The sequence below is a fragment of the Lissotriton vulgaris genome, unplaced genomic scaffold (assembly GCF_964263255.1).
Source record: "Lissotriton vulgaris unplaced genomic scaffold, aLisVul1.2 SCAFFOLD_454, whole genome shotgun sequence".
NCBI classification, from domain to species: Eukaryota; Metazoa; Chordata; class Amphibia; order Caudata; family Salamandridae; genus Lissotriton; species Lissotriton vulgaris.
Window position 1 is genome coordinate 1,250,513 of NW_028241547.1, and position 12,779 is coordinate 1,263,291.

Below are 12,779 nucleotides of genomic sequence, written 5' to 3' on the forward strand. Positions count from 1 at the left end.
TCCAGGAGAGAGGCTGCATCAGTGGTACTCTGTCTGGATCAGGCTGCCGGTAGAGAGGCAAGATCCTAAGTACTGTGTTCGGAGCAGGTTGCCAGGACAGAGGTTAGACCAGGAGTATTGTGTCTGGAGCAGGCTTCAAGGACAGATGACAGATCAAGAGTACTGTGTCTGGAGCAGGCTGCCAGGACAGAGGCCACATCAGGAGAACTGTGTCTGGAGCAGGCTGCCAGGACAGAGGCCGCATCAGGAGTACTGTGTCTGGAGCAGGCTGCCAGGACAGAGGCCACATCAGGAGAACTGTGTCTGGAGCAGGCTGCCAGGACAGAGGCCGCATCAGGAGTACTGTGTCTGGAGCAGGCTGCCATAACAGAGACCGCATCAGGAGTACTGTGTCTGGAGCAGGCTGCCATGACAGAGACCGTTTCAGGAGTACTGTGTCTGGAGCAGGCTGACAAGGACATGGGCCATATCAGTAGTACTGTGTCTCGAGCAGGCTGCCAGGACAGAGGCCGCATCAGGAGTACTGTGTCTGGAGCAGGCTGCCAGGAGAGAGGCAAGATCAAGACTACTGTGTCTGAAGTAGGCTGCCAGGACAGAGGCTAGACCAGGAGTACTGTGTCTGGAGCAGGCAGCCAGGACAGAGGCTGCATCAGGAGTACTCTGTCTGGAGCAGGCTACCAGGACAGACGTCACAGTAGGAGTACTGTGTCTGGAGCAGGCTGCTGAGAGAGAGGAAAGATCAGGAGTACTGTGTCTGGAGCAGGCTGCCAGGACAGAGGCCGCATCAGGAGTACTGTGTCTGGAGCAAGGGCCAGGACAGAGGCCGCATCTGGAGTGCTGTGACTGGAGCAGGCTGCCGGGAGAGAGGCAAGATCAGGAGTACTGTGTCTGGAGCAGGCTGCCAGGACAGAGGCTAGACCAGAAGTACTGTGTCTGGAGCAGGCAGACAGGACAGAGGCCGCATCAGGAGTACTGTGTCTGTAGCAGGCTGCCATGACAGAGGCCGCACTAGGAAATCTGTGTCTGGAGCAGCCTACCAGGAGAGAGGCAAGATCAAGAGTACTGTGTCTGAAGTAGGCTGCCAGGACAGAGGCTAGACCAGGAGTACTGTGTCTGGAGCAGGCAGCCAGGACAGAGGTTGCATCAGGAGTACTCTGTCTGGAGCAGGCTGCCAGGACAGACGTCACAGTAGGAGTACTGTGTCTGGAGCAGGCTGCTGAGAGAGAGGAAAGATCAGGAGTACTGTGTCTGGAGCAGGCTGCCAGGACAGAGGGCAGATCAAGAGTACTGTGTCTGGAGCAGGCTGCCAGGACAGAGACCGCATCAGGAGTACTCTGCCTGGAGCAGGTTGCCATGACAGAGACCGCATCAGGAGTACTCTGTCTGGAGCAGGTTGCCAGGACAGGGGCCATATCAGTAGTACTGTGTCTGGAGCAGGCTGCCAGGAGAGAGGCTGCAAAAGGAGTACTGTGTCTGGAGCAGGCTGCGGTGACAGATGGCATAGCAGGAGTACGGTGTCTGGAGCAGGCTGCCAGGACAGAGGCCGCACTAGGAGTACTGTGTCTGGAGCAGGCTGCCAGGAGAGAGGCTGCAACAGGAGTACTGTGTCTGGAGCAGGCTGCCAGGAGAGAGGCTGCATCAGTAGTACTGTGTCTGGATCAGGCTGGTGGGAGAAAGGCAAGATCAGGAGTACTGTGTCTGGAGCAGGCTGACAGGACAGAGGCAAGATCAGGTGTATTGTGTCTGGAGCAGGCTGCAAGGACAGAGGCCGCATCAGGAGTATTGTGTCTGGAGCAGGCTGCCAGGACAGAGGCCGCATCAGGAGTATTGTGTCTGGAGCAGGCTGCCAGGACAGAGGCCGCTACAGGAGTACTGTGTCCAGAGCAGGCTGCGGGGACAGAGGCTGCACCAGGTATACTGTGTCTGGAGCACCTGACCTGCTGTATTCATCCTACACCTCACCTGTGCTGCTGCATCTGCCCAATGCCTCACCTGTGCTGCTACATTCGTTCTACACCTCACCTGTGCTAATGCATCCTTCCTATACCTCACCTGTGCTGCTGCATTCGTCCGACACCTTACCGGTGCTGCGGCATCCACCCTACGCTTCATCCTAGGCGTCGCCTGTCCTGCTGCATTTACCCTACACCTAACCTGTGCTGCTGCATCCGTTCTACACCTCACCTGTGCTGCTGCAGCCTTACTACCCCTTACCCGTGCTGCAGAATCCTACACCGCACCTGTCCTGATGCATTCACCCTACACCTCACCTTTTCCACTGCATCCACCACACACCTCAGCTGTCCTGCTGCATCCTTTCTACACCTCACCAGTGCTGCTACATCCGCCCTACACCTCAGCTGTGCTGCTGCATCCGTCCTACGCCTCACCTGTGCTACTGCATTCACCCTACGCCTCACCTGTGCTGCTGCATCCGTCCTAAGCCTCACCTGTGCTGCTGCATCCGTCCTACGCCTAACCTGTGCTGCTGCATCCGTCCTAGGTCTCGCCTGTCCTGATGCATCCGCCCTACGCATCACCTGTGCTGCTGCACCCGTCCGCCCCACCTGAGCTGCTGCATTAGTCCTACGCCCCACCTGTGCTGCTGCATCCGTCCTACGCCTCACCTGTGCTGCTGCATCCGTCCTAAGCCTCAGCTGTGCTGCTGCATCCGTCCTACGCCTCACCTGTGCTGCTGCATCTGTCCTACACCAAACCTGTGCTGCTGCATTCACCCTACGCCTCACCTGTGCTGCTGCATCCGTCCTATGCCTCACCTGTGCTGCTGGATTCATCCTACACCTCACCTGTGCTGCTGCATCCGTCCTATTCCTCACCTGTGCTGCTGCATTCGTCCTACGCCTCACCTGTGCTGCTGCATTCGTCCTACGCCTCACCTGTGCTGCTGCATTCGTCCTACGCGTCACCTGTGCTGCTGCATTTGTCCTACGCCTCACCTGTGCTGCTGGATTCACCCAACGCCTCACCTGTGCTGCTTGTAGTACTGAAAATTTCGGACTCGTGTTATAAACATCGCCGAATCAGGACGATTTTGGTATCAGCAGACCGGTAATGATTGAGATACTATGCACAAACATTTTCGTCATATTCAACGAAATCACCCTGAAATCGGAGTTTTCGTCCTGAAACATTGGGTTCCATTTTGTAAACGCCAGCCATTTTGTGATTGCCCTCATCTAGGCACAATGACTAAAGCCGAGATCGAGTCAGAAGGACACTATACCTTCGCTGACTCCTCTGTGACCTGGGCGAGCTGAGTCCACTGCCTGAAGCCAAACCTGTTCAGCCAGTTCCTTTCCCAGTGGCTGATTGAGATTAGCATCGAAGCACACATTTCATAAACCTTTTCATCGCACACCAGCTATGTCTAATCTCACACACACCTGTCTCTGTTTCTAACTTTATGACCTGCTTTACGAGGAGGAGGTGCCCGTTTTTATTGGGGGTCCGTCGATATCTGATGAAAGTACTGGGCCTTGCCGGGTAATTGATTATGGACTGGACAAACTGAAACGTGGGCTTGTCATCATGACTCTGCTTTTTCTTTGTAGTGAAAATATGTGAATGGTCAACTGTAAAATAAGGAATGTTTGCCTGAAGCATAATATTTTGTATAAAAGAAGAAGGCTGACTTTGTAAGATTGAGCAGTCTCCTGAGAATATACACGCTGTTGTACTTCTAGGATACCTGTTACTGGCTGCAGCCAATAAATACGATCTTTGACTTCGCCAAGAAGACTCTGTGTTTCTGTAGTCTGAAACAGGTAGAACTCGAAGTCTTTGGGTGTTCTCCCTGGCACCGCTGGGTTCCGAAAAACCCAGTACTTCATGCTGCATCCGTCCTATGCCTCACCTGTGCTGCTGCATCCGTCCTACGCCTCACCTGTGCTGCTGCATTCGTCCTACGCCTCATCTGTGCTGCTGCATTCGTCCTACGCCTCACCTGTGCTGCCGCATTCGTCTACGCCTCACCTGTGCTGCTGCATTTGTCCTACGCCTAACCTGTGCTGCTGGATTCATCCAACGCCTCACCTGTGCTGCTGCATTCGTCCTATGCCTCACCTGTGCTGCTGCATCCGTCCTACGCCTCAGGTGTGCTGCTGCATCCGTCCTACGCCTCACCTGGGCTGCTGCATCCGTCCTATTCCTAACCTGTGCTGCTGCATCCGTCCTACGCCTCACCTGTGCTGCTGCATTCGTCCTACGCCTCACCTGTGCTGCTGCATTTGTCCTACGCCTCACCTGTGCTGCTGGATTCATCCAACGCCTCACCTGTGCTGCTGCATCAGTCCTATGCCTCACCTGTGCTGCTGCATCTTCTTACCTGTGCTCCTTCATTCAGGATCAGGCAATCAGGAAAATAAAATATCCGACATGTTCCATTGTTTTATATTTTATTAAAAATTAAGGCAGCCTGTGTACATGATTAGGGTTATTTTGGATAAACATGATTTTTGATCGTCAGCCCGTTATCTGGCAGGTGAGGCCTTCATTAGAGACATTTCATCGATATCTGATGTAATCTGTAACTTTACATTTTATTCCCTTTTTGTCACTGTCAGTTCTTTAACGCTTCAAGAGCACATGATCGAAGTTCGTTCTCTGTTTCCAGCTTCCATTTTTTAGGTGCCAAGGGTGAAAGTCCTGATTGGTCTGACGGTCCCTCACGTCACAGTCGGACCAGCAAATCAGCAGCTCACCACCAGTGATTCTGGAGCCAGGCGTAGGAGTATTCATAAACCAAGAGCATGACAGCGCCACCTAGAGGGAAGAACAGGACGTTACCTTCAACCTTTGACCCAAAGGTGCTGGACAGTAATGGCTAAAGGAGAGCCCCCAGGGATGGCATAAAGACAGCCCTGTGGACGGCCAAAGCTGGATTAAAAGGACAGGGGAAAGGTAGGACCAAATATGGAGCCCTGGCGTCACCGAAGGGATGGCCCGAAGGACCGCTATTGGTCTGCCCAACTGATGCCCCAGGGGCGGTTCATTGAACAACCCAGAAAAGGAGGAATGGTGGGACTAGTGCAGGATCATCGGGTGGCCCAAAGGATGGCCAAGCGGAAGACCCAGAGGGGGCCAAACGGAAGACCCAGAGGGGGCCAAGCGGAATACCCAGAGGGGGCCAAACGCAAGACCCAGAGGGGGCCAAACGCAAGACCCAGAGGGGGCCAAACGCAAGACTCAGAAGGGGCCAAAATGAAGACCCAGAGGGGGCCAAACGGAAAGCCCAGTGGGGGGCAAACGGAAGACCCAGAGGGGGCCAAAGGGAAAACCCAGAGGGAGCCAAACGGAAGACTCAGAGGGGGTCAAACGGAAGACCCAGAGGGTGCCAAACGGAAGACCCAGAAGGTGCCAAACGGAAGACCCAGAAGGGGCTAAATGGAAGACCCAGAAGGGGCCAAATGGAAGACCCAGAAGGGGCCAAACGGAAGACCCAGACGGAGCCAAACGGAAGACCCAGAGGGGGCAAAACGGAAGACCCAGAGGGGGCCAAACGGAAGACACAGAGGGGGCCAAACGGAAAACCCAGTGGGGCCAAACAGAAAAGCCAGAAGGGGCCAAACAAAAGATCTAGTGCGGCCAAACGGAAGACCGAGAGGGCATCAAACAGAAAACCCAGAGGGGGCCAAGCGGAAGACCCAGAGGTGGGCCAAACAGAAGACACAGAGGGGGCCAAATGGAAGATCTAGAGGGGGCAAAACGGAAAACCCAGAAGGACCAAATTGAAGACCCAGAAGGAGCAAAACAGAAGACCCAGAAGAGCCAAGCGGAAAACCCAAAGGAGGCTAAACGGAAGACTCAGAGTAGGCCAAATGGAAGATCCAGAGGGGGCAAGTGGAAGACCGAGAGGGGGCAAAACGGAAGACCCAGAGGGGGCCAAATGGAAGACCCAGAGGGGGCCAAGCGGAAGACCCAGAGGGGGCAAAACGGAAGACCTAGAGGGGGCCAAATGGAAGACCCAGAGGGGGCCAAGCAGAAGACCCAGAGGGGGCCAAACAGAAGACACAGAGGGGTCCAAACGGAAGAACCAGAGAGGGCCAAACGGAAGACCCAGAGGGGGCCAAACGGAAGACCCAGAGGGGGCCAAACGGAAGACCCAGAGGGGGCCAAGAGGAAGACCCAGAGGGGGCCAAGCGGAAGACCCAGAGGGGGCCAAACAGAAGACACAGAGGGGTCCAAACGGAAGAACCAGAGGGGGTCAAACGGAAGACCCAGAGGGAGCCAAATGGGAGACCCAGAGGGAGCCAAACGGAAGACCCAGAGGGGGCCAAGCGGAAGACTCAGAAGCGGCCAAACGGAAGACCCAGAGGGAGCCAAACGGAAGACACAGAGGGAGGCCAAACAGAAGACCAAGAGGGGGCCAAACAGAAGACCACGAGGGTGCTAAATGGAAGACCAAGAGGGGGCAAAATGGAAGACCCAGAGGGGGCCAAATGGAAGACCCTGAGGGGGCCAAACGGAGGACCCAGAGGGCATCAAACAGAAAACCCAGAGGGGGCCAAGCGGAAGACCCAGAGGTGGGCCAAATGGAAGACCTAGAGGGGGCAAAACGGAAAACCCAGAAGGACCAAATGGAAGACCCAGAGGGGGCAAAACGGAAGACACAGAGGGGTCCAAACGGAAGAACCAGAGGGGGCCAAACGGAAGACCCAGAGGGGGCCAAGAGGAAGACCCAGAGGGGGCCAAGCGGAAGACCCAGAGGGGGCCAAACGGAAGACCCAGAGGTAGCCAAATGGGAGACCCAGAGGGAGCCAAACGGAAGACCCAGAGGGGGCTAAGCGAAAGACTCAGAAGCGGCCAAACGGAAGACCCAGAGGGAGCCAAACGGAAGACACAGAGGGAGGCCAAACAGAAGACCAAGAGGGAGCCAAACAGAAGACCAAGAGGGTGCTAAATGGAAGACCAAGAGGGGGCAAAATGGAAGACCCAGAGGGGGCCAAACGGAAGACCCAGAGGGGGCCAAACGGAAGACCCTGAGGGGGCCAAACGGAGGACCCAGAGGGGGCCAAACAGAAAACCCAGTGGGGCCAAACAGAAAAGCAAGAGGGGGCCAAACAGAAAAGCAAGAGGGGGCCAAACAGAAAATCCAGAAGGGGCCAAACATAAGCCCTAGTGGGGCCAAATGGAAGACCGAGAGGGCATCAAACAGAAAACCCAGAGGGGGCCAAGCGGAAGACCCAGAGGTAGGCCAAATGGAAGACCTAGAGGGGGCAAAACGGAAAACCCAGAAGGACCAAATGGAAGACCCAGAGGGGGCAAAACGGAAGACCCAGAAGGGCCAAGCGGAAAAACCAAAGGGAGCTAAACGGAAGACTCAGAGAGGGCAAAATGGAAGATCCAGAGGGGGTAAAACGGAAGACCCAGAGGGGGCCAAGCGGAAGACCCAGAGGGGGCCAAGCGGAAAACCCAGAGGAGGCCAAATGGAAGACCCAGAGGGGGCAAAACAGAAGACCCAGAGGGGGCCAATTGGAAGACCCAGAGGAGGCCAAACGGAGGACCCAGAGGGGGACAAATGGAAGACTCAGAGGGGGCCTAACGAAAGACCCAGAGGAGGCCAAACGGAAGACCCAGAGGGGTCCAAACAGAAGACCCAGAGGGGGCCAAACAGAAGACCCAGAGGGGGCCAATTGGAAGACCCAGAGGGGGCCAAATGGAGGACCCAGAGGGGGACAAACGGAAGACCCAGAGGGGGACAAATGGAAGACCCAGAGGGGGACAAACGGAAGACCCAGAGGGGGCAAAACAGAAGACCCAGAGGGGGCCAATTGGAAGACCCAGAGGGGGCCAAACGGAGGACTCAGAGGGGGACAAATGGAAGACCCAGAGGGGGCCTAACGAAAGACCCAGAGGAGGCCAAACGGAAGACCCAGAGGAGGCCAAACGGAAGACCCAGAGGGGTCCAAACAGAAGACCCAGAGGGGGCCAAACGGAAAACCCAGAGGGGGCCAAATGGAAGACCTAGATGGTGGCCAAACGGAAGCTACTGAGGGGGACAAACAGAAGACACAGAAGGGGCCAATATGAAGAACCAGAGGGGGGCCAAACAGAATACCCAGAGGGAGCAAAACTGAAGATACTGAGGGGGCCAAACGGACGACCCAGAGGGGGCCAAACGGAAGACCTATAGGGGGCTAAACGGAAGACCTAGAGGGGGGCTAAACAGAAGACCTATAGGGGCCCAAAAATGGTCAAAGGATTGGGCACATTGACGGCCAAACAGAAGATCTAGTTTGGCCGAAGGATGGTCATGGGGTGGCCAAATGGAAGACCCAAAGAAAAAAACGCTGGTTGGCCCAATGAAGACTCAAATGAGAATCCCAGGGACGGTCAATGGGTGCAAATGGAAGGTCAAAGAACAGCTCAAGTGTACAGAGCCATACCGACCATGCCTCCTGCGTAGAACCACAGGCAACCGTAAGACATTAGAAGTGACGAGAGATCTCTGGTGAAGCTGTTGCTAAGCGGGCCAAAAAGGAACCCTGGTGAAGCCATGTTGGATGGCTGGATATGATTTATCTTAATGCGACCAGTCACCAAAGTGTGGAAGTCCAGTTCAACCAACCACACATGACCCACACTGACTTTGGCTTGACCAAACATCCAACTGTGAGCCACACAACCTTATGTATGCCTACAGCACCGGGAGACACTACTGGAGAGTAGTGTGCTATACCAATACATACAATGTAACTTAACATAACATATCATAACATAACAATGGTGCACTGTCAAAGCTCTTTATTAACCCTCCTAACGCAAAGCTGTGAAAAACATCCACCCACAAAGAGGTGCCTGGACCCAATGAAGAGTTACCTGGTCCGAGCCGCATGATCTTTGGCAGCAAACCTTTGTAGAGGGCCAGGAACCTGGAAGACAGAAGACTGTTGTCACCGGAGGAAGAACTTTTATAGGGTTCTGCTAAATTATAGCTCTAACTGGATTCAACTTGCAGAACAAGTTCACAAACTTGAGCCAAAACAGATATGAAGACCTGTAATTAGATAGTAAGCTTAAAAATCAGATACAAAGCCTCAGAATCAGATACTAAGGATTGACATCAGATACTAAGCCTCAGCATCAGATACTAAGCCTTGGAATCAGATGCTAAGACTCAGAATCAGATACTAAGCATCAGATCAGATAATAAACCCCATCATGAGATACTAAGCATCGGAATCAGATACTAAGCTTGACATCAGATACTAAGCTTCAAGATCAGATAGAAGCCCCAGAATTGGATACTAAGCCTCGGAATCAGATACTCAGGCTCAGGACCAGATACTAAGGATTGATATCAGATACTAAGCCTCAGCGTCATATACTAAGCCTTGGAATCAGAAACTAAGCCTCAGGATCAGATACCAAGCCTCAGAATAAGAAAATAAAACAGTAAATCAGATACTAAACCTTGGTGTCAGATACTAAGCCTCAGGATCAGATACTAAGGATTGATGTCAGATACTAAGCCTCAACATCACATACTAAGCCTTGAGATCAGATACTAAGACTCAGAATCAGATACTAAGCCTCAGAATCAGATAATAAGCCAGGAAATCAGATATTAAGCCTCGGAATCAGATACTAAACCTAGGAATCAGATACTGAGGCTCAGTACCAGATACTATGGCTTGAAATCAGATACTAAAGCACAAAACAAGATATTACGCCTCAGAATCAAAAACTAAGCCTCAAAATCAGATATTAAGGCTTGTAATCAGATACTGAACCTCAGCATCAGATGCTAAGCCTCTGAATCAAATACCAAGTCTTGAAATCAGATACTAAGCTTCAAAATCGGATACTAAGCCTCAGAATTGGTTATTAAGGTTCGGAAACAGATACTAAGCCTCAGAATCAGACACTAAGCTTCGAAAACACATATTAAGGCTTGTGATCAGATACTAAACCTCAAAATCAGATGCGAAGCCTCCGAATCAGATAATAAGCCTCAGAATCAGATACTAAGCCTTAGAATCAGATAATAAGCCTCAGAATCAGACACTAAGCTTCGAAAACACATATTAAGGCTTGTAATCAGATACTGAACCTCAAAATTAGATGCTAAGGTTTGACATCAGACACTAAGCTTCAAAATGAGATACTGAGCCTCAGAATCAGATATAAAGCCTCAGAATCAAATACTATGGAGCCAGGAAATAGGATAATAAGCCTCGGAATACGATACTAAACCTTGGAATCAGATACTGAGGCTCAGGACCAGATACTATGGCTTGAAATTGGATACTAAAGCACAAAATAAGACATTAAGCCTCAGAACCAAATACTAAGCCTCAAAAACAGATATTAAGGCTTGTAATCAGATACTGAACCTCAGCATTAGATGCTAAGCCTCGGAATCAGATACTAAACCTTGGAATCAGATACTAAGCTTCAGAATCGGGTACTAAGATTCAGAAACAGATACTAAACCTCAGCATCAGATAGTAATCCCCAGAATCAGATACTAAGCCGCAGAATCAGACACTAAGCCTCAGAATCAGATACTAAGCCTCAGAATCAGATACTAAGCCCCAGAATCGGATACTAAGTCTCGGAATCAGATACTAAGCCTCCGAATCGTATACTAAGCCTCAGAATCAGATGCTAATCCTCAGAATCAGATACTAAGCGTCAGAATCAGATGCTAAGCCTCAGAGTCAGATGCTAAGCCCCAGAATCAGATAATAAGCCTCAGAATCGGATACTAAACTTTGACATTAGATACTAAGCCTCAGAATCAGATACTAAGGCTCAAAAACACATATTAAGGCGTGTAATCAGATACTGAACCTCAAAATCAGATGCTAAGGCTTGACATCAGACACTAAGTTTCAAAATGAGATACTGAGCCTCAGAATCAGATATTAAGCCTCAGAATCAGATACTATGGAGCCAGGAAATAGGATACTAAGCCTCGGAATAAGATACTAAACCTTGGAATCAGATACTGAGGCTCAGGACCAGATACTATGGCTTGAAATTGGATACTAAAGCACAAAATAAGGCACTAAGCCTCAGAACCAAATACTAAGCCTCAAAAACAGATATTAAGGCTTGTAATCAGATACTGAACCTCAGTATCAGAAGCTAAGCCTCGGAATCAGATACTAAACCTTGGAATCAGATACTAAGCTTCAGAATCGGATACTAAGATTCAGAAACAGATACTAAACCTCAGCATCAGATAGTAATCCCCCGAATCAGATACTAAGCCTCAGAATCAGATACTAAGCCTCAGAATTGAAAATTAAGGTTCAGAAACAGATACTAAGCCTCAGAATCAGATACTAAGCTTTAAAAACAAATACTAAGCCTCAGAACCAGATACTAAGCCTCGAAAACACATCTTAAGGCTTGTAATCAGATACTGAACCTCAAAATGAGATGCTAAGCCCCAGAATCAGATAATAAGCCTCAGAATCTGATAATAAGTCTCAGAAACCAATGCTCAGCCACAGAATCGGATAATAAGCCTCAGAATCAGATACTAAGCCTTGACATCAGATACTAAGCCTCAGAATCAGATACTAAGGACTTGAAAACACATATTAAGGCTTGTGATCAGATACTAAACCTCAAAATCAGATGCGAAGCCTCAGAATCAGATATTAAGCCTCAGAATCAGATACTAAACCTTAGAATTAGATAATAAGCCTCAGAATCTGATACTAAGCGTCAGAAACAGATGCTAAGCCCCAGAATCAGAAAATAAGCCTCAGAATCGGATACTAAACCTTGACATCAGATACTAAGCCTCAGAATCAAATACTAAGGCTCGAAAACACATATTAAGGCTTGTAATCAGATACTGAACCTCACAATCAGATGCTAAGGCTTGACATCAGACACTAAGCTTCAAAATGAGATACTGAGCCTCAGAATTAGATATTAAGCCTCAGAATCAAATACTATGGAGCCAGGAATTAGGATACTAAGCCTCGGAATACAATACTAAACCTTGGAATCAGATACTGAGGCTCAGGACCAGATACACTGGCTTGAAATTGGATACTAAAGCACAAAATAAGACACTAAGCCTCAGAACCAAATACTAAGCCTCAAAAACAGATATTAAGGCTTGTAATCAGATACTGAACCTCAGCATTAGATGCTAAGCCTCGGAATCAGATACAAAACCTTGGAATCAGATACTAAGCTTCAGAATCGGATACTAAGATTCAGAAACAGATACTAAACCTCAGCCTCAGATAGTAATCCCCAGAATCAGATACTAAGCCTCAGAATCAGATACTAAGCCTCAGAATCAGATACTAAGCCCCAGAATCGGATACTAAGTCTCAGAATCAGATACTAAGCCTCCTAATCGGATGCTAGCCTCAGAATCAGATGCTAAGCCTCAGAATCAGATACTAAGCGTCAGAATCAGATGCTAAGCCTCAGAGTCAGACACTAAGCCTCAGAATCAGATGTTAAGCCCCCGAATCAGATACTAACCCTCAGAATCAGATACTAAGCCTTGAAATCAGATACTAAGCCTCAGAATCAGATACTAAGCATCAGAATCAGATACTAAGCCTCAGAATTGAAAATTAAGGTTCAGAAACAGATACTAAGTCTCAGAATCAGATACTAAGCCTTAAAATCAAATACTAAGCCTCAGAATCAGATACTAAGCCTTCGAAAACATATATTAAGGCTTGTAATCAGATACTGAACCTCAAAATGAGATGCTAAGCCCCAGAATCTGATAATAAGCCTCAGAATCTGATAAGAAGTTTCAGAAACAGATGCTC

General features: G+C 50.1%; 1 protein-coding gene across 1 annotated transcript in view; it reads right to left on the reverse strand.

Moving 5' to 3' along the window:
• Positions 1-4,400: 4,400 nt before the first annotated feature.
• The window catches only part of SLC25A21 (solute carrier family 25 member 21), a 59,621-nt gene continuing 51,242 nt past the window's right edge, over positions 4,401-12,779 (reverse strand). Inside the window, exons 3-4 of the mRNA XM_086948118.1 lie at positions 8,839-8,891; positions 4,401-4,782 (exon numbers count right to left, since the gene is read on the reverse strand). Of these exons, the coding sequence (XP_086804244.1) occupies positions 4,718-4,782; positions 8,839-8,891 (118 nt within the window). The 3' untranslated portion in view covers positions 4,401-4,717. The remainder of the gene's footprint in view (positions 4,783-8,838; positions 8,892-12,779) is intronic.